Genomic DNA, 21,488 nt, shown 5'->3' on the forward strand with positions numbered 1-21,488 from the left:
ACCTCCAAGGTTGACGGTCACAGCCATTCAAAGGGTGTGATCCTGTGATAGACTACGTGGGGCAAGGCTTACCTGCGCCCCCCGCCCCCATATTTCATTCAAGTTGGCTCCCCTGAACCACAGTGACCAGGCAAAGGCTCCGGGAAGTGGATTGGACTAGGGATAAGAAGGAGAACTTCCCCAAGTTTTCTGGTAAGTCGGTCCTGATCAAATTATCTGGATGTGTAGGGAGCTGGTTAGAGGAGGGCTTTCTTCAATATCTAGAACAGGTGCCTAGAAATCTTGGGTGGACTTCTGTGCATCCCAGACCATTCCTCTCATTTCTTTCAAATAACCAAATTCCCATGATGAACTGTATCAAAAATTGAGAGAGACTTCTTGGACCAGTTTCCTTTGGATGAAAGAATATTGGAAGCTTATGCAGACCTAATGAAAAGGACATAATATTACTGGTAAAATATATTTATCACAAAGTACTTTTATTTACAAGGTACAAACTGAAAAGGAGAAGTGTTAAGAAGCCCTAAGGCAAAACGAAGTCTCCACCACCCAGGAAGTTCGGGGGAGGACAGGCTGTCTCTCTCTGGCTTCATCTCCTGGGATTGAAATCTGCTCCTCCTCCCAAGATGTACATCTCCCAGCAGGAGAAAAAGTCCTGTCAGGAAAGGAACATGCACTGAACTGCAACCACAGGAGGGACTTTGCTCTCCAAGCGCACTGTGCTTAGTGAATGAGACAGCTCTGCTTTGTGTGGCTCACTGGTATTTTCCTGGAGGTCTGTGAATTGAAGCTCTGTTGGAAAAAGCTAGGGATTTTGTGGGAGAATTCTTAACAGCTCAATGGACTAAAATTCACAGGATTCTCCAGAGGAGGTCAGGGCATTATAAAACTGGCAAACATTTGTAGTTGTGGCCTGAGTGAAGTGTTGGAGAGGATGCTGGGAGAGCTGAGACAGCTTGATGTCCAGATCTTTTTGGAGACTGAAGGATCAGAGACGGTGGGAAGGAGCTCCCCATTGTTTCCCAAGGAGGAGGATGAAAGGGGGCAGCACAACCCTTCGGGTCACAGCGGGTCACATGATGAAGAGGTGGATCTAGGGTGCGGCAGCTGTGAAAAAGTCCAATTCCGTGCTGGGGATCAGGAAAGGAAGTGAACTTAAAACTCTGAATATCATAATACCGTCATGCAAATCCATGGCGCAACCGCATTTGGAATACTGTGTACATTTCTGGTTCCACACCTCAAAAAGGACATCGTAGAGTTGGAAAATGTTCAGAAAAGGGCAAGCAAAATGATTGAGGGGATGCAGCAACTCCCATATGAGAGCGGCTGCAGAGACTGTTTAGAGAAAAGGTAAGAGAGGACATGATAGAAGTTTATAACATTATTCAGGGTGTGAGCAAAGTGGACGGAGAAATGTTTTTATCCCTTTCTTGGAAAGCTAGAACCAGTGAGCAGCCAATGAGTCTGGATGTTGGAAGACGCAGGACAGATAGAAGTCCTTCACACAGCGCAGAATTAGACCATGGAACTCGCTTCCACAGGAGACAGTGCTGGTCATCAACTTGGGTGGTTTCAAAAAAATTGCTGGACAACTTCATGGAAGACACGGCTCCTTGCCATGATGGCTGTGCTCTCCCTCCTCAGTCAGAGGCAGAAATGTTTCTGAATACCAGTTGCTGGAAGCCACAGAAAGGGAGCAAGTTGTTGCACTTGCAGGTTTCCCACAGCCATCTGGTTGGCAGAGGTGAGAACAGGATGCTGGCCTGATCCAGCAAACTCTTATTATCTTATAAGGCACAGGTTTCAGCAATGAACTGCTAGTTCCTGTAGGAAAGAAAAAAACAATTCCATACATGTGTGAATCAATTTCATACATATGTGAATCAATTAAATATTGTCAAGAAATGAAGAGGAAAGTAGGCCCCAAATCCTGTCAGGAACTCTAGAAAAAGCATAGGGAACCTTTGCCCCCCCCCCCAAATGTTGCTGAACTACAACTCCCACCATCCTGGGCTCCATTGGCCAAGCTGGCTGGGGCTGATGGGAGTTGAAGTTCAACAACTTCTGGAGGTTCAACAGTTACCTGCTCCTGCTCTAGAGAATGATCTTCAACTTTGGGCCCCCAGATGTTGTTGGTCTACAAGTTCCATCACCCCCAGCCAGCTTAACCTGACCTTGGAGAGGGTGGGAGTTGAAGTTCAGCAACATCAGAGGAACAGAGCTCTGGAATGTTCCAGGTTGTGGCCTATGCAGATAATCCAAATCTATGAAGACATCTCTATAATTGTGGAAAGCTTCACTAATGCACCTGCTTCCAGTGAGAACAAGCTGTCCTACAATCTCTCCCATCTAGATTTGATCTCATTCTGGATGGAAGTGGTGGGAGCAGCAGTCCAACACCTGAGAGGAACCCATATTCTAGCAAGGCAGCCCCTACCCTGTGGAACTCCCTGCCCATTGACATTAGGCAGCTGCCTTCTTTGTATTATGTTAAGTGCCTGCTTTTAAAAAAATAACTTCTTTTTTAAGGCAAGCCTACCCAGATAATGTAAAGCTGATATGTATCTTCATATGTGAATTCATTTTAAAAATTACATTTTAACTGCTTTTATTAGTAACATTTTGAATTTTTTCCACTCAAGTCACTTTAAACATCTGACTTAAAAAAATGATGTTATGTTTAATACAAATTGCTTACAGTAGGTATTTTATTACAACTAAGCGTTATACAAATTCTGATAAATAAGAAAGATAAACCAACAGTGAAGGGCACCAGATTAGTTGTCCCTGATCTAATTTTTCCCTCCTCTTGTCCCCACACTCCCATGAAGAGATGATCAGAATCAATCCCCCACAGCGGGTGAGGCATCAGGAAGTGCAGGATTAAACCCTGCAGAGGCCCTGTGGCAGTCAAAATCTCCAGGGGGAGGGGCTCGCAAATTATCCCCTAATAATCTTTTGTAATTTTCTTTCAAAATCAAATCAATATTATTCTGATCCATTGTCACGGGCCCCTAAACAGTGTGGGGCCCAAAGGCTGGTGTCTATTCTGCCTATTTGGTAATCCGGCACTGACATCAAGGGCGACTGGTGCTCCATTTGCCTCCTAGCAAGTTCCATGAGCCAGCCCTCCTTTTTTCTTACCTCTTCCTGGTGAGGCTGAGGAGCCTCTGTGCCTCATCCCTGCAGTTGATAGCTCTGAGGACATCAGCCGTCACCTGCACAGCATAATCCTCCGTGTAGAAACTCAGGAGGAGTTGGCTCAGGTCCAGGACATCTGCCTTCTTCAGCCGCCCCAGGGGAATGTTGTCATGGCCCTCACTGACAGGGATCTCGTTCAGCTTGAACTTGAACCTGTTGAGATCATCCTCCCTCAGGTTCTCCAGGGTGGACACCAGGTGGTCTCTGGTGGTCTTCTTCATCACTCTGCATTGTCACCCCAGAGGCAGGAAAAAGAAGGCACAAAACAAGAGAAGATCAGCAAAGGGACCCGGGAAGGAGCCACACCATCTGCAAGTGTGGCCGGGGGCCGCTAGGGGCGCATTGGAAGATGGCTGACAATACCATCTCTCCGGCTCACACGAGGTAATTAAGAGGCTAATATGGGAGCAATTAGCCTCCTGAGTTTTTCCAGGTGGAATGGAAAAACACTGCCTTCTCTGCGGTTGCCTATAAATCACCCCCCAGGTTTGAAAGAAGGAGGGTGTGTGGGCACTAGACGGATAGCACTCGTGTGGGTTTTTTGCTCTCCCGGACGCTACTTCTGATCGCGACCTAGTTGCAGGAGCTCAAAATAAATAATCGGAGAGGAGCAAATGCACATGTTTCAAGTGAAGAAAGGGAGTATTGATTGCTAATTTGAAAACGACCTCTGTGAAGCTGAGCGATGGGTTGGACTGAACAGGAAAATATATCAAAGAGGACTACATCAAAGATGTCGGTATGTCGGAACAGGGCGGAAAGGAGGGGAAAACTTTTCTTTTTTTCTCTATGTGATTACCTAACAACCGCCCCCTAAGAAGAACCATTGCAATGATCGACAACAAGTGAGATGAATTAATAAACTGTCTGGAAATGAATCATTAACTAAAGGCTTTGCTTTGGGGAAGATCTGGAAAGGAAATGGAAGGCTTTTGCGATGACGCAGTTCTAAAAGAGATTCGCCATGACAAGACAGACTCTGTTGCAGGATTGACGGTCAAGAGGGGGAGGAAGCCATGGCTTTGTTATCATATTTGACTCTGTGTCTGATCTGGCAGAACCCCCTGAAAAGATTGATGTCGGAACAACAGGTCTGTGAAAGCTAATGAGCAGACGTTGAGACAGTATTTTATGGAAGTGCCGAAATGGTGTCTGCCGTCTGAATATGACTTTTGGATTAATGTGAAAATCCACACAGGACTATAACAACTTTTGTTTCAACTCACTTGTGGAGACTCTCAGAGGTTATAAAGAAAGGGGGGGGGGGAAATACGATAACAACAAGAAAATTGGAAGATGACGTAAAGGAACCCCCAACAAAAATGTAAAAAATTTAAAAAAATCGGTTTTGTAATTTGTAATTCGGAATTAATGTGATTTGATTGGTCTGTTAATAAAAATTATTTTAAAAACCATCTGCAAGTGTTGCCAACTTCTGTGACTGGGATTGGCCCAGAGGGAGCAGGAAGAGATGCGGGTTGCAATGGTCCTTACGTTTACCAGCAATAAAGGCCAAGCTGCTTCACTGGGCCTAATAGCAAGACTGGCCTTTTGTGAGGAAAGGGAACGTTCAAGCCCTACCTGCTTTCCACACCATGTCCTGAGTCAGTGCTGCTGGATGCTGCATCGGCTGATGTGCAGCAAGAAGCACCTGGAAAAGAGAGAAAGCAAAAGTGTGTGGATACATATGAAACAAGGAGGGACTATGGGAAAATGATGATCATGGGACATGAACCAGGAGAGGACCTTGACTGCTTCCAGCGAGTGCTGCTAGCAGAGGGACTCAGGTGCCCAGCAGTTTCACCAGCGATACACCGCTGAGTGAAAGTGACATCACGGTCTGCCCCTCATACTGGCTCCTGGGTGATATATATCAATCTATTGCCCAAGCCCAGCAGGGAGGAAAGCCCAATTGCACAATCATGAGCATTTGCACTGGATTCTGTTAGCACACATGGTGTGCTGAATCCAGGCCATAGTGGCTTCTACAAAACTGGGCTGGTATGAAAGACCTTCATTTGGCACCAAAGGAGACTATAAAGCAGGGGGAATCTGTATTGGAAGGAGATTCCATAACATTACAAACGTGACTTTCCCTTGTTGCACCATGTATGCAGCACTGTATCACTGAAAACCAAGAAGCCCAGGTGGTAAAACATACCAGGGGAAATTCAACATCACCCTCTATGGCCATTTCTACTTGCCAGACTGAGCGTTCTCCCCACAACAGCCAAGAACACACATTACTCCCTTTCCCACTGTTCTGGAGGTTCTCCTGACCCTTCAAAGCACATCTGGGGGAAGTGGGGGGCGCAGGGAGGACTTGCACTAGTGTGAGCACTTGGACAAGATTCCATCAACACATTAGGTTATTTGAATCCACGCCAAAGTTGTTTTTTACATAACTGAGCTGGATTGAAAGACCTTCATCTGGCACCAAAAGAGAATATAAAGCCAGGTGGAGCTATATCGGAAGGCAATTCCATAACAAGAGTGACTTTTCTGTGTTGTACCATGTATACAGCAGTACTCTATCACCAGCCACTCTGTGCTCCCATTGGGAGGAAGGTGAGATTTTAAGTAAGAGGAAATAATTAAAACCTGCTGACCTTGTGCTACTTGTAGAAGAGGAGAAGTCATCTCAGGGGACTTTAACTCTTCTGAAACAGAACAGGAAAGAGGCAGTCAAAGAGGGAATGTGACTGGGATGTCCTTTATCACCCTGCCTCCCAAATTATGGTCCAACCTTGTGATCTTCCTCCAATCCAACTCACTTTGTGTCACAAGGGCCTCCCAGATGAGTTCATTCGTGCATTTCTCCATCACACTAAAGTTGAAGGTATCTTGCATTTGCTCAGCAGACAGTTCCACGTACTGCTGCAGCTTGTCAGCATCCAGATATTGAAACTCCACTTCCTGTGGGGAAGCATGAAACTTCCTTATTTATGTGCAAACAAGGCTTAGCCCAGTCGACCAGTCCAAGGGAGTCAAATTAAAGGGTGACGAGGGATCCTGGTGGAGTTCTCCCGTTCTCATACTTTAAAGCCTTGGCTCTGACCTAGCAAAGCCGTTCATCATCTTTGTGCCTCACCTTGGGACAGATTCTGACATCATTTGTCTCCACAAAGAAGCGACAGCCAATTGTCAAAGGTTTCAGGGTCCAAGGGGGTTTGTCTATTCTCTGTGAAGGACACTGTACTTCATGCTCATGAACCACCTGGGAAAGGCAAAGGTCACTTTTGAGATATGCAAGAAAGATAACCAACTTCTGGAAGATTGGATCCCTACCCCTTTCTTGGGTTTGTTGCAGCATGTAAGGCAGGGATGGGGAACCTGCAACCTGCCAGATGTCATGAGTCAGGAATGATGGGTTTTGTAGTCCCACAGCATTTGAAAGGACACAGGATCTCCATCAGTGATATAAAGAAAACTAAACCACTTTGGTAGTAGAGACCAAAATATGGACATGTCATTTCCCCTCCCCATGGGGAACTCCAGTCTGGACTCTTGGAATGGCCAGGGTGACCTATGAAGCAACAAAAGGGGAACCAGCTATCCTGGGACACCCTGCCACCTCTCCCGATGAGACAACACAGGAAACCATAGAAGGCTGAAAAAGTAAGATAAAATTCTTAGGAGCAGTTAAAATTGAGAAGGCATTTTATCTTTTATGTTTGCAATATTTGCAAACCAGAACCAACGGATTTCCTCCAGAGACTTTGGAGAAACCTCATAGTAACTACTAAGCCAATTCCTAAAGAAAGCAAGGAAAATTTGGTCATCGCTAAATACATTTATTTTGAAGGAAGCTCCACTGATTTCAGAGAAGGATTAGGGGACTTAGAACTGGAGGATAAATATATTTGCTTGCATGATTTCATTGACAAATCTGTTATCAAGGGAACCAGGCAAGGCAGTGGACCTCTGGAAAGGAGGTTACCCAGCAAAAGAAAAATGCTTATTTCAGTATTGGAAATGCCATTTTAAACATCACTACTGGTGGGAACAAAAGTAATTCATTGAGTGACAACTGCCAATCTTCTATCTAGGGACATGTTAATGTTGGAAAGCAGTTTGGTAAATTAGTTCAAGCCCAACAATGAGAGATACAGTTCATGAACCATGTCACACTCTGATGCATAATTTTGTATAGCTGCACTGTCAGGTGTCCTATGGTCAAGCAAAAGATCCAGGACATCTGGAATACTAATCAGAGTTGGAGAATCCCGATTACCTTTCTTAGAGAAGAGTCATTGGGTAGGAGGTACAGATGGAATGTTGGTGGCTGGAACTGAACCATTTGATAGAGCAGTGTCACAGTGTGGACCAGTATCTTCCGCTTAAACCATGACCATGATGTTTTCAAAATGGCTCCACGCGGAGAGAAGTTTGGGTTTTCCAAAATAACACGATACGGCCCCACTCTGTCTGGCTTCTCTAGACTCATCCCCCCTTCCACAAAATGTGCAATGTAGACTTGGGAAACATCTTTACCTAGAAAGAAAGAAGGGTAGCCCAGGAAGCCACACCTACTGAGCATTGCAACTCATTCCAGTACATCTAGCCCCTATGAGGCTGTTCCCTAGGGCTTTTCCTCCCCCAGGTCCTTCCCAAAGTGATCTGAGATTCCAACACCATGTCTGAATTTGCTCTGCCTTCTTCATACCACTTCTGATTCTGGGAGACGAATGGAGAAGCTGGTCACATCAGGAGGGGAGACTCCCTGGCTTCTCAGCGGCCTGCCTCACATCTGTCTCCTGGCCCCCTTCCTCTCCAATCTCCACTTCTGCCCCCAATTCTGCACTGCTTTCGGTCACAGCCTCTTCCTGCTCACTAAACCCTGTTCCCTCTCCAACTTCCATCATCACCTCCTCCCAGGCTGCTCCCTCATCATAATCCCACCAGCAGTCTCCTGGCTCTGAGCCTTCTTCCCTTGGGGGTTCCCCAACTGGTGCCTCCCACCACTCCTCTGCAGCCAGCCTGGGCATGACCTCCCCTGAGTTTGGATGACAAAGCTCATCACTGCACTCATCCTGTTACATGCAATATTTATTTTGTTGCAAACCTTTTCGCCTGCCATACCTGCAAGACACAAGAAGTGAGGGAAGTGAACAGCTGCCACAGCCTCTGCTGGATCTGCTTCCATGTTGATCAAAGGCCCAGCGACAACCCAGTCCTCCGTGTTCTGTTCGGCCAGGTGCTTAGACCACGAATCAAAGTGGTAGGTGATGGTGACAGCTCCTCTCACCTCAAATATGACATCAGTATAAAAGCAAAGGAAGGATCCGGCCTTCGTGAAGCACAGCCTGAATGCCACAAAGGGGAAAATGGAAAGAGAAGTGGATTGAACACCAGCCGGACACCCTCTGCATCTTCCTGATGGGAAGAAATCCCCACCCAACTACTTGGACTCGATAATATTTAACTATAAAATATCATGGTGCTGATCAGTGCCAGGGTTGCAAGTTCAATCCCTGGTTGGGAGAGATGCATATTCCTGCATTGCAGGGCATTGGACTAGATGATCCCCTGGGTCCCTTCCAACTCTACAATTCTATGATTCTATGAAGATTAAGAATAGACCTATGCACACTTAAACCCCTATGGAAAGCAGTGCACAAAAGAATGGCTTGGCGATGTGGAATATTAATGCCAGGATCACAACTAAAAAGTGGGATGGATGGTTTGCATCCCAGCAAATGTCTGGACAGTGTAGCAAATCATAAGTAGAGACGGTTATATGGATGAAGGGGCAATAAAGCCCAGGAAGTGGAGAAAGAGAAAGCAGCACAATAATCTTCCTTCATGAAGCTCCTTGGGTGGTTTTGGGCTAGCCACTTTCTTCATGTTTTGCCAGATAGGGCCATGAGAGGTGCTGGGGCTGAGCACATATTATTTTTACCTTTCACCACACCAGACCTTTCTTTGAGTCAGAACTCTCCGGAACTCAGTTCCGGCATCTCTCAGGTGGGTGCTAGTGCCATTCAAAGAGAACAAGGGAGGCATTCGTGAAAGCTTTGGAAGATCACCTGTATCTTTCATGACTCCGGTCTGAGTCCGAAAGCACCTCTGGTCTGACTGTTTCTGGAAGACCCTGTAACAAAATCCTTATTCATTAATGTGGCCGCATGTGGGAGTCATATAGCCATGGTAAAGGCTTGTAATATTGCAGGGTGCCCCCTGACCTCGGCTGACCAGCACTCTGAGCTTTACAATGCATTGGAATGCATTGACCTTATAAGGAGTTATGTTTTCCCCCCCCCCCTCTGGGCAGTGTAACCCTATATCGTTTGTGGGTGGGTTAAAGCTTGACCGGATGAGGTAACGTGAGACATTGGAATGCAGCCATGCGGCTGGACAGAACAAAGGACAATAAAAAGTGATCGGAGGAGAGGAGAAGTCTCAATGAGCTCTCTCTCTTATTATGGAATATTACTCGCTCTCTGTGTCTTTATTTTATATTAAAGAAGTGCCACTTGTAATGGCTGGCCCGACAAGTGGTGCCTCGTGTGAGGCTGAATAAAAGTACACGACTGAGGTTTTTAAAAGAGAGCTAAGAAGCGATTATGAAGCAAACAGTCTGAGGCAGACTAAGAGGATTTTAAAAGAAACTGTGAGAGGAATTTTGATCCAAGCAGTGGATATCATCGGCCCCCTACGTCCGGCAAGGATTGCAAAGCGCTGAAGCATCTTAAAAAAGATCCCGGGGTGAGTCCGATCCCTTTTCTTCTTTTTTTTTATCTTATTTTAAAGACATGGGCAGCTCTTTGACTTCTCCACAACAGAAATTTTTAAGAGACTTAAAAATTCTCCTCTCCTCCAACAAATTGGAAGTTCCTGATGGTGATGTGATACAGCTCATTCTGGCTATTGATGAACATTTTCCCTGGTTCCCTTTGAATGGAACATGTGAATTAAAACATTGGGACAAGATTGGTGAACATTTTCATGGGCTCCCCAGCAGTAGTGCTCGGATTTTAAATGCTTGGTGCAAGGTTCGATATGCTATGGGTTCTTTATCACCAAAAAATATCTCCATGGCTGCATTGCCAACACAACCTCCAGCTTCTTTAATTCAGCCTGCTGTGCTGGCATCTGTTCCAATACTGGCTTTGCCTGCAGCCCCAGATCCCAAACCTCCAGACTACAGTTCCTCACCAGAGGACCCAATCCTGCAAAAATACCATGGTCTGGCTGGGAATGACCCTGCTCTTTCAGCAGCACAACCAGCTACCCCTTTTCAATGTGCAGTCCTTGCCTGTTCCTTATCTCAAGATACCATGGCATTCCCTGTTATTGTGCCCTCTGCTGGTGCTCCGGCAGGAACTCAAGCTCAACACCAACCTTTTGACTTTAAAATCTTGAAAGAGCTGCAATTGTCAGTAAGGACAAATGGACTGCAAGCTCCATTTAAACAAGCAAGAGGGAATAATCCTAATCTTACCCTCGCAGATGTGATGGATGCTATGATGGGGCATGGCCCCTTTGCTCAGGCTTCAGTACAAGCCACACTGCTGCAGATCTTATTGAGGGATACTGCTCTTGCTGCTCAACAAGCAATGAGAAAAATCCCGGAACCCACCAGTATCCAGTCTAGGTGGGGTTCAATCAGACAAGAACGGTGGCCTCCACCAAAAGAAAAATCCGCAGCACCAGCTTGTTTTTGAACAGCTTATTTCTGAACAATTGACTTTCGGCCACATTGAACCGTCTTCATCCCACTGGCACCAGCAGACAGGAATGGTTTGCTTTTACATTGCCAGTATATAACAATTTGCAGCCCAACCAGCGATGTCAGTGGATTGTCCTGCCTCACAGCATGTGGAACTCCCCTACACTTTGTCAGCATTTTGTGAATGAAGCATCGAAACCTTTCCGCATGCGCCACCTAGAGGTGCTGCACACGAACTGCATCTGGCAGTGTTTGCCTTCCTAACCATTTGCCTTGCCATCCTTTCCTGCTCCGTTATACAAGGAAGAGAAGCAGATGACACAGACCAGTTGAAACCACCATAATTCACCTTATCGGCTGGCAAGCAGCTGTCGCCTGAATCCTACTCTGGCTGGCAGTATCCACGGCTCAGCCACTCTCGAACTATAAGAACAGCGTTGTTGAATAAGACTTATAGGGGAGAAAATTATCATAAGATATGGAGGAATAATATTTTTGTACAAGATATGATTAAGTTTACTAGTTTATTGCATGCTTCTAAATGTTGGTTATGTATGCACATGCCGCCCTTTGCCAGTCATTCAGGCATAATGCTTCATGGTGTGCCTGTCAATGGATCTTTTCAATTTACTAATATTATATCCCCTAAGCAAACTTTTTGGCCTCCAGTACAATTGACCCTCCATGAGCCTGCCCCCATTTGTTTTCAAATTAAAGAGGGGAAAGAATCATGGGGCATATATCCAAACTGTCAATATACTTTGAAATTCATGTTTAATAGCTCTTGTTCTCTTACAGGAACATACAGTGACCAATACCAGTGCATGGTTAAAAACTAGAAAGGAAGCCTACCATGCAGCTTGGAATCAGAATTCTTATATTCTTGGCTTCCGGATGGAAGTTGGCTTCGACATTTATTGATTATAGTGATTATTATAGTAGTTATTTGCATTATTTTGTGTTGCTATATACAATGTATTCCTTCTTAAATTTCTGTATGTACTGCATGGTTCTCCAGTCTCACAAGAGTCGCTTATCAAGCTCGACATAACCATATATATGGCTCTGATTAAAATATAAAGAAAGAGGGCATGTGGGAGTCATATAGCCATGGTAAAGGCTTGTAATATTGCAGGGTGCCCCCTGACCTCGGCTGACCAGCACTCTGAGCTTTACAATGCATTGGAATGCATTGACCTTATAAGGAGTTATGTTCCCCCCCCCCTCTGGGCAGTGTAACCCTATATCGTCTGTGGGTGGGTTAAAGCTTGACCGGATGAGGTAACGTGAGACATTGGAATGCAGCCATGCGGCTGGACAGAACAAAGGACAATAAAAAGTGATCGGAGGAGAGGAGAAGTCTCAATGAGCTCTCTCTCTTGAGGCATCTGAATATAGACTGTATTTTTAATTAAGGTTTATATTGACTTATATCTTGATCAGGTTCATAAAGTCTAAAAAGGGCTTGAATTCACAAATGTTTCATGCCAGGCAGAGAAAACCTTGGCCATTCTCCTAAGACAAGGGGCCCCCCTTGATTTATAGCAGAAAACAATTCTCAAAGTCGTAAAAGCTGGAATTACAGACTAAGAGCGAGGACATTGACCTACATGTTACAGGAGATAAAAAAAGCAGAGATAAACATAATTAGGAATGAGTAAAATGATACCAATGTGCCTCCCAGTAAAATGAGCCAGATCTTCTCCCTAAGGTTAAAAAAGCCACGAGCAGAAAGCTGGCAGAAAGAGTATTTTTTGGAGAAGTCTTTTCAAAAGCTGTTTCTTAAACTGAGAGAGTTAAAAGAGCAATAAATATTGGGAACAGCTAAAGAGGAGAGCAGATGGCTGAAGGGGGGGTAAACTGAAGGGGTTCCTTTTAAAAGCTGTTTTTTACTGAGTTCCTTCCTTTCTACTTTGAGAAGCTTTATTCTTTTAAAAGGTTACCTATGATAATGTATGAAATATATTAGCTTAAATATATTGGCTTAAATGTAATTATGCAAAGGATTTAAGAAATGCTAGATTCTTATTTCATATAGTTGTAAGAGTTGTATTTATCCTGAAATTAAGTCAGTCACCAGCCTAGCCCCCCTGCCAGACAAGAAGACGCCATCTGGGCGCTCCTGATATATAGTTGTCAGACATTTGTTTAGAAACCTTCAAAATGAAGGAGATCTTTCAATGTTGATGTGAAACTCAAGATCCTTGACATATGTTTAAGATAAAAATTTAAGATCAACCATTTGTTTTAGAAGGCAATAGGGCGAAGAGGGCAAGAGGTGAGCTGGTAATTAATATTCCTTGTTGAGACACATGTAAGATATATTACTACTTATTTGTCATTTATAGATGTAACAATATATAGCTCTTTGTGCTCCATATAAGGACAGGAGGATGTGGGTGTATCTTTTAGGATTGGTTATAGCAATCAGCCAATAGGAAATCCAACCAGGCTGATTGGACAGATGCAGCCACAGGAGGAGCAAAGGGGGCTGGATTAAGGGAATATAAGTGCTGGCCATAATGGCAGGAGGGCAGGCCAGAGCTTGGTAACCATATACCACTGTGCCTCTCATTTATTTGTCTGACAAATAAATTATTATTTTAATTTCTCTATTGCTGCGTTGAATATTTCATTCCAGCTAAGCGTTAACCACAAGCAGGGTGCTACATTTTATGGTGCCGTGACTCGGATAAGTGGTCTGCTGGAACGCAGCCCCTTCGCTCTACTGAGCAGGGTACAAGAGAGAGGATCTCTAAACTGCTACCCAGCGCGCACTGGTAAATTTTTCCAGGGGGAACGCAGAAGTCTCGTCTGTCTGATACCCTGCTCACTGGCGGCGACGGACCGGGGGGAAACGGAACCAACCAAGGGGTAAGTGCACAAAGGGATTTTTGGCCCTCCAATTAATTGGGAGGAAGAGAAGTCTTGATCAAACTTCTGCGTCTCAGTAAGTGGGAACTGAGTACGCTAGGTGGTTGGGTATATCAGATGGTGGTCTGGTGGGGGAAAAGGGAAGAATGGGAGGTAGAGTGTGGTGAAGTATCTTGCGCATTGTATGTGTGAGAAAGTACAGAGCAATCTGTAGCTGACCTGAGTGTGGAGTGGGTAGTACTTCGGTTCCCAGTGAGGCGACTCCATCTGGGCAAGGAAACCCACGAAGCGTGTGTGTGAGTGACTGAGTGGATACTTCACAGGGCCATACAATGGGAGTTGGGGGTTCAAAGGGGGGAAATACACCTCTTGAATGTATGTTAAATAATTTTAAGAAAGCCTTCTCAGGGGCATATGGAGTCAAAATGACGCCAGAGCGCTTGAGAACGTTATGTGAACTAGAATGGCCAAAACAAAATACTGGATGGCCATCTCAGGGAACTTTTGATATAAATTTAGTAAGCAAACTTTGGTCTAACATCACCAAAGAAACTGGAGGGTGCCCAGAACAATTTTCATATATAGATTCCTGGCTGAGCACATTAAATAAAAATCCTCCATGGATAAGGGAATGCAAAGTCCAACGATGCAAATTATTGGCTGTAAAAGCCGAAGCTAGGAAAGGAATCTTGCCAAATAAACTCAAACCCATTTTTGAGGGACCAGAGGAAGAGGTGCTTCCACCTCCACCCTATGCTCCACATCGAAGGGAGCATAATCCAAACCCTCCACCAGTTGTAACCCCAAGGCAAGAAAGTGGAACGAATAATGGGGGTAGAGACACAGAACTTGACTCCTTGATAGATTATGATAAATATCTTCAGGAGGCATTGGAGTCCTATAACGAAGCCCAAGCAGAAGTGGTTATTCCATCTGTGAGTCCTAGTAGAACTCCATCTACAGTCTCTTTTAGTGGAACAACTGATTGCCTACCCCAAACCCCTGTACATCCAAGTCCTAGAGAATTATTACAGAAGTTACAGGGAGACCTTAATCGGTCAGCAAGCAATACAGCCAGGCGTATTAAGCTGCTAAAAGAACGCCTTGGGACAAATACCATCCCCTATGATTTGAGGCCCCTAGAGCAAAGTGAAGAAAAAGGTCACGTAGTAGCCTCTCTTAGAAGAGTATTTGATGCACTTGAGGAGCCTGTGCTGGTTAACGGGCAACCCGGACCAAGGCCACCTCGAACTTCGACCCTTCAGTACATTCCATTCACAACTACGGATCTGATGAATTGGAAAACACACACCCCATCTTTTGCAGAAAAACCTCAGGCTATGATGGACTTGGTGACTTCAATAATAAATACTCATAGTCCTACTTGGACAGATTGTCGCCAGCTTCTGAATACTCTGTTCACCACTGAGGAAAGAAGAGACATAATTGAAAAGGCACAGATATATTTGCGTGAGCAGGCCAGAGTGGGAAATATTTTTAATATTGACCGTCATCTCCAAGATAACTTTCCCTTGGAAGATCCTAATTGGGATCCAAACAATGCAATTCATCTGGCCAGACTTACCACTTACCGCCAGACGCTTGTGCAAGGTATCCGCAGGGCATGCCAGAAGCCCACTAATATGTCTAAAGTCTCAGAAGTAGAACAGAAACCAAATGAGAGTCCGGGAGACTTTTTAGAGAGGCTGCAGGAAGCCTATCGTATATGGACTCCTTTTGACCCTGAAGCCCCTGAAAACAGTAGAATGATTACTGCTACATTTGTGGCCCAGTGCGCTTCTGACATTCGTAAGAAAATTCAGAAATCAGAAGGATGGGAAGGGATGCTGATGAGCCAAATTATGGCCATTGCACGCCGAGTTTATCGGAATAGGGATGAGGCTGAGAAGCAAGAGAAGAAGAAGTGGCAGAAGGAAAAGATGGTAATGCTAGCCACAGCAGTGAAGCAAGACTACCGCCCCTTAAATGGAGGAAGAGGGCGGGGAAGGAATCCACCACTGGGAAGGAATCAATGTGCGAATTGCAAGAAGGAGGGTCATTGGAAGCGGGAGTGTCCTGAACCCCTGAGGTTGGAAGAAGTACGCCCAGGCCCAGGCCCAGGCCCAGGCTCCGGCCCAAGAAACCAGGGACGGGGACGGGGAATGATCCGAAATGGAAGATATCAGAGACCTGGACAAGGACAGAGTAGAGACAATTTCATTGGACTGGCAGAGGAGGATTTTACCCAAGACTAGGAACGACCGGACTCCATAAAGTTAGGCTTCCAGGAGCCCACGGTCACGATTCAATTAGGAAGCCATTTAATAGACTTTATGATTGATACTGGGGCTGAATACTCAGTACTCCCAGAACTATTGCAGAAAAAGGCATCCAAAAGTGTAGTCATTAAAAGTGCCACTGGTCAGTCAGCTAAGAGGTCTTTCCTCCAACCTTTGGAATGCCAGATTGGGGGACATCGTTTAACCCATCAGTTTTTGTATATACCTGAGTGTCCAATACCTCTCTTAGGTAGAGATATGCTGTCCAAACTGCAGGCCCAAATCACCTTCACTCCTCGAGGTCCAGAAATGAAACTGCCATCAAAGGCAGCAGGAATAATTACCCTCTCAGTACCTAAGGAACAATCATGGCGCCTAATGTCAGCCTTGCAAGTCCAACCCACATTGGATACAGAATTAAACAAGCTCCTCCGAACCCTACAGGTGCCACCAGGAGTATGGGCCGAAAATAGCCCACCAGGAATGGCCAAGAATATAGCTCCAATTGTAGTAACCTTAAAACCTATGGCTACCCCTGTATCTGTAAAGCAATATCCTTTACCCCGGCGAGCAGCAGAGGGCATCCAGAAACATTTGGACCGCCTATTAAAATATGGTCTGCTTAAGCCCTGCCAATCAGAATGGAACACACCTCTTTTGCCTGTTCGGAAACCTGGGACAGATGAATACAGGCCAGTGCAGGACTTGAGGCTCGTAAACCAGGCTATCAAGACCTTGCACCCAAATGTACCAAACCCATATACCCTGCTGAGTTTGATCCCACCAGAAGCAACATTTTTTACTGTATTGGACTTGAAAGATGCATTCTTCTGTTGCCGGCTGGCACCACAGAGCCAACCTATATTTGCCTTCCAGTGGGAAGACCCTTTAACAGGAACAAAAGGCCAGCTAACCTGGACAAGATTGCCCCAGGGATTCAAAAATTCCCCAACTTTATTTGGCACTGCCTTGGCGAAGGATCTAACAAGTTACCCCTCAATACCTGGAGAAAAGGTGGTTCTGCAATATGTAGATGACCTTATACTAGCAGCAAAGGATTTTGATACCTGTAAAGAAGGGACAGAGGAACTGCTCCACTTGCTCTGGCAAGCTGGCTACCGAGTTTCCCAGAAAAAGGCACAGTTATGTTTAAAAAAGGTCAAATATTTGGGCTTTGACATCTCACACCAACAACGAGCATTGAGACCAGAGAGGAAAGAAGCTATTTGCCTTATCAAGGAACCTACCACAAGGAAACAACTTAGAGGATTCCTGGGAACAGCAGGGTTTTGTAGACTATGGATACCTGATTTCAGCAGTCTGGCCAAGCCCTTACATGAAAGCACTCGAGGTGCAGAGAAGGACCCATTCGTATGGGGACCTGAGCAGCAACAAGCCTTTTTAGTTATCAAACAACGACTTATGGAGGCCCCAGCCCTTGGACTGCCTAATTCGGAAAAACCCTTTCAGCTGTATGTACATGAACAGAATTGGATTGCAGCGGCAGTCCTGACCCAGAGATTAGGAAGTTGGAACCGTCCAGTAGCTTATTTGTCAAAACAATTGGACTCAGTAGCAAAAGGATGGCCTCCATGCCTAAGGGCAGTAGCGGCCACTGCGAGCCTTGTCAAAGAAGCTGATAAATTTACCTTCGGCCAGACGATGTATGTGAATGTACCTCATGCTGTTCTGACACTCATGGAATATAAGGGTAGTTATTGGCTAACGAACCCAAGGATGGCTAGATACTAAGGCCTATTGTGTGAAAATCCCAGGATTCATCTACGAGTAGTGAATATGCTCAATCCAGCGACTTTGCTGCCCCTACCAGAGGTAGATGATGAGGAATCACATGATTGTCTCCAAGTAATGGATGAAGTTTATTCCAGTAGACCCGATCTGAAAGATGAACCATTGAAAAATCCAGATGTTGTATATTATACTGATGGTAGCAGTTACCTGCATGAAGGTGCCAGACGAGCAGGATATGCTGTGGTCACCAATGAGGAAGTTGTGGAAGCTGAAGCTTTGCCTGCCGGCACCTCAGCACAAAAAGCTGAACTTATAGGTTTAACTAGAGCTCTGCAATTGGCAGCCGGATGTAAGGCAAACATCTATACTGATTCTAAATATGCCTTCTTAACCCTGCATGCACATGGAGCTCTATGGAAAGAAAGAGGTCTAATAGGAGCCCACGGGAAGGCCTTGAAATATGGACCTGAAGTAGAAATCCTGTTAGAAGCAGTATGGGCTCCAGAACAGATTGCTGTAATGCATTGCAAAGGTCATGGACGAGGAAGGGATCCAATAACCAGAGGAAATCATGCTGCTGACAAAGCAGCCCGAGAGGCAGCCCAAAAGCCTGTGGGAGGATTTATAGCAGCCCTCATACCAGAGGTAGCTCCAGAAGAAGTTAAACCTCACTATACCCCAGAAGAGAGGAAGTGGGCTGAACAGGAAGGAGCAGTTGTGAAGGACGGTTGGATGATCCTGCCGGACAATAGGATTTATGTACCTCATCATCTAGCAGGCACAATTGTAAGAAATTATCATGGATCTACTCACCTTGGCGGTACTGCAACCAGAGAGAGTCTCAGTCGGAAGTTGTATATTATTAACCTATCACAATTAGCAACTTGCATTTCACAGAAATGTGTTCTTTGTGCTAAAAACAATCCCAGGCAGGGACCGGTACAACCTCCTGGAATCCAACATGTGGGATATGTCCCCATGGAAAGTCTAATTGTGGACTTCACAGAGCTGGTCCCTTCTAAGGGATTCAAGTATCTCCTTGTGTTTGTAGACACTCTTACCGGATGGGTTGAAGCCTTTCCCACCCGAACTGAAAAGGCACGAGAGGTAACTAAGAGACTCCTCACTGAATTGATCCCGAGGTTTGGATTACCTAGATGCATTGGAAGTGATAATGGGCCAGCGTTCATTGATCAAGTAGTACAAGAAGTATGTCGAGTCCTACAAGTGAAATGGAGACTGCATGCAGCATATAGGCCTCAGAGTTCAGGGAAAACTGAAAGAATGAATCGGACTCTGAAAACCCAATTGGCAAAATTAACCCAGGAAACGGGATTGGGATGGGTAGATGTGTTACCCATAACACTGTTTCGTGTTCGGTGTGCACCCACAAAAAGACTTAAGTTGTCACCTTTTGAGCTCCTGTATGGGAGACCGCCCTCCTTTGTTCAGGATATTCCAGCTGACCTTAAACAAATAGGAGACTATGTGACACAGGGACAAGTGCAATCTCTCTCCCGTGTTTTTGTTTCTCTTAACAGGTGGGTCCTCGAGCGCACGCCGTGCAGCATTGCCGAGCCGATTCATCAGTTCCAGGCTGGCGATAGCGTATGGGTGAAAGAGTGGAAACGTGATCCACTCGCACCTAAGTGGCGTGGACCTTACACCGTCTTGCTCTCTACTCCAACAGCGGTGAAGGTAGCTGAGGTGACCCCCTGGATTCATCACTCTCGTTTGAAGAAGTCTGAAGGCAGTTGGACGTGCAAAGGTGACCCCTCTAATCCTTTAAAACTGACTCTCTCCAAAAACCCCTGTATCTAGCCCTACCGGGAACGGGCTAGGTCACGGGCAACATTAGACGACCGGCCTGCTGCAGCCACAACCTGGAAGCTGGCTGACCTGCGCACGCCTGAAGCTTGAGGAGCGTCTGAACCAGCGACTGTGAACGGGAAGATTCTCTTATACAATTGATTGACTGCCCCCTTGTGGAACAATTATCAGAGATATTACTCACTGGGGATCCTTGGGATATATGTTTTGGTCTTGGTGGTTCCCCATTTCTGTCACTGGGGGAATTATATTGGGACTAATAGTTTTATGCTATCACAATAAGGTAATCTTTTGTGGAAGGAATGCATATGCTAGACATCAACATGATTTTATTATTAATCCTGATCCCTTGGGAAGGGGAAGGGTCCTTGAATCTGACCAAATTTGCTAAATATGGATTCAGCCATGACCACAATATGTGGGTAGGTTTAGCTGAAATGGTAGCCAATGTTGCAAATAGGACCAATTGCCTTGTTTGCTCTCTTGGGCCAGATGATTCAGAGGGAGGTATGCCCTTATTACCGATACCATTAGATGCCATTGGTATGGTAAGCGAAATGCCACACCAAACAGAAATACAGAATTTCCCCGGATGGAACTCAACTAAACCATTACGAGTTATACCTGTACAAGGGGAATTCTGTGTACATAAATCATCAGATGCAGCTGATTCTACCATGATAGGCTCTTCTCATTGTCACTATACTTGGGATTATTTTAAGAATAGTCATACCTGGGCACACGGTACTACCTATCGAACTCGGAATACCTTGCCCTGTGCACCTCCTTTTATTCATGCATGGAAAGTGGTATGGAACATAACTGTGACAGAAAAAGGCAATCTAACATACTGCACTGTGAACTCTCTACCTCTTTTGATATTTCGCCTTCTGTACTCCACGTACCAAAAACCTCAGACCCGATGGTTGTGGTGGATATGTGGAGAATGGGCATACAAGAAACTCCCTTCCAAATGGAGTGGGACTTGTTTCCTGGGATGGGTATTACCACCAATGTGGATTATGCCCACTAGTTCGGCCAAGCGAACACGAAGGAATGCTGATATTTCTCGTATAGCAGGAGGAAGTACCCAAAGTTGGAGCGGTACTGATGATTGGCCACCAGAGCGCATTATAGCCTATTATGATCCTGCCTCCTGGAATCCTGGTGAGCTCATACAAGGGGCACGGGATCCTATTTATAATCTAAACAGAATAATTCGATTGCAAGCAGTAGTGGAATTGGTAACCAATGCAACGGCCCAGAGTTTGAGACTTATTGCACAACAGTTGGATGAAAGTAGAGCCGCCATTTTGCAGCTGAAAATGGGAATGGATTATGTACTTGCCAGGCAGGGAGGCCTATGTGGAGTCTTGAACTTGACAGGGAATGCCTGTTGCTTTAACATTTCTGATAATGGTGAGGCAATCCGTGTGTTGGCTACAAAGATGGAGAATATAGCACATGTCCCAGTACAAACATGGGAAGGATGGGATATGGGATGGCTCACCAATTGGTTACCTAATGTCACAGGACTCAAAGGGATACTATTGTCTTGCTTGTTTTTCTTGACAGTAGTGGTAATGGTTTTATGTATGATGCCATGTATCATTTCATGTTTTAGAAGTACAATTAGCAAGATGGTTTCAAATGAAACTCTACCTCATATCATGGCCCTATACAGAGCTTTACCTCAGGAACATGATGAAGGTCAAGCTATCAAGGACACTTGGTATGAAGGTCCTTGAGCTTGAAAGGGGGGAATGAGGCATCTGAATATAGACTGTATTTTTAATTAAGGTTTATATTGACTTATATCTTGATCAGGTTCATAAAGTCTAAAAAGGGCTTGAATTCACAAATGTTTCATGCCAGGC

The 21,488-nt window shown here is 45.2% G+C and overlaps 1 protein-coding gene across 2 annotated transcripts in view; it reads right to left on the bottom strand.

Moving 5' to 3' along the window:
• Positions 1-446: 446 nt before the first annotated feature.
• Positions 447-21,488, bottom strand: part of LOC144325250 (uncharacterized) — a 32,888-nt gene continuing 11,846 nt past the window's right edge. For both annotated transcript variants that reach the window (XM_077917929.1, XM_077917928.1), the window contains exons 5-13: positions 9,234-9,298; positions 8,287-8,510; positions 7,439-7,698; positions 6,296-6,421; positions 5,979-6,120; positions 5,814-5,864; positions 4,786-4,855; positions 3,148-3,429; positions 447-1,827 (exon numbers count right to left, since the gene is read on the bottom strand). In XM_077917929.1, coding sequence (XP_077774055.1) covers positions 1,821-1,827; positions 3,148-3,429; positions 4,786-4,855; positions 5,814-5,864; positions 5,979-6,120; positions 6,296-6,421; positions 7,439-7,698; positions 8,287-8,510; positions 9,234-9,298 — 1,227 coding nt within the window. In that variant the 3' untranslated portion in view covers positions 447-1,820. The remainder of the gene's footprint in view (positions 1,828-3,147; positions 3,430-4,785; positions 4,856-5,813; positions 5,865-5,978; positions 6,121-6,295; positions 6,422-7,438; positions 7,699-8,286; positions 8,511-9,233; positions 9,299-21,488) is intronic.

The sequence above is a fragment of the Podarcis muralis genome, chromosome 13 (assembly GCF_964188315.1).
Source record: "Podarcis muralis chromosome 13, rPodMur119.hap1.1, whole genome shotgun sequence".
Lineage (NCBI taxonomy): Eukaryota > Metazoa > Chordata > Lepidosauria > Squamata > Lacertidae > Podarcis > Podarcis muralis.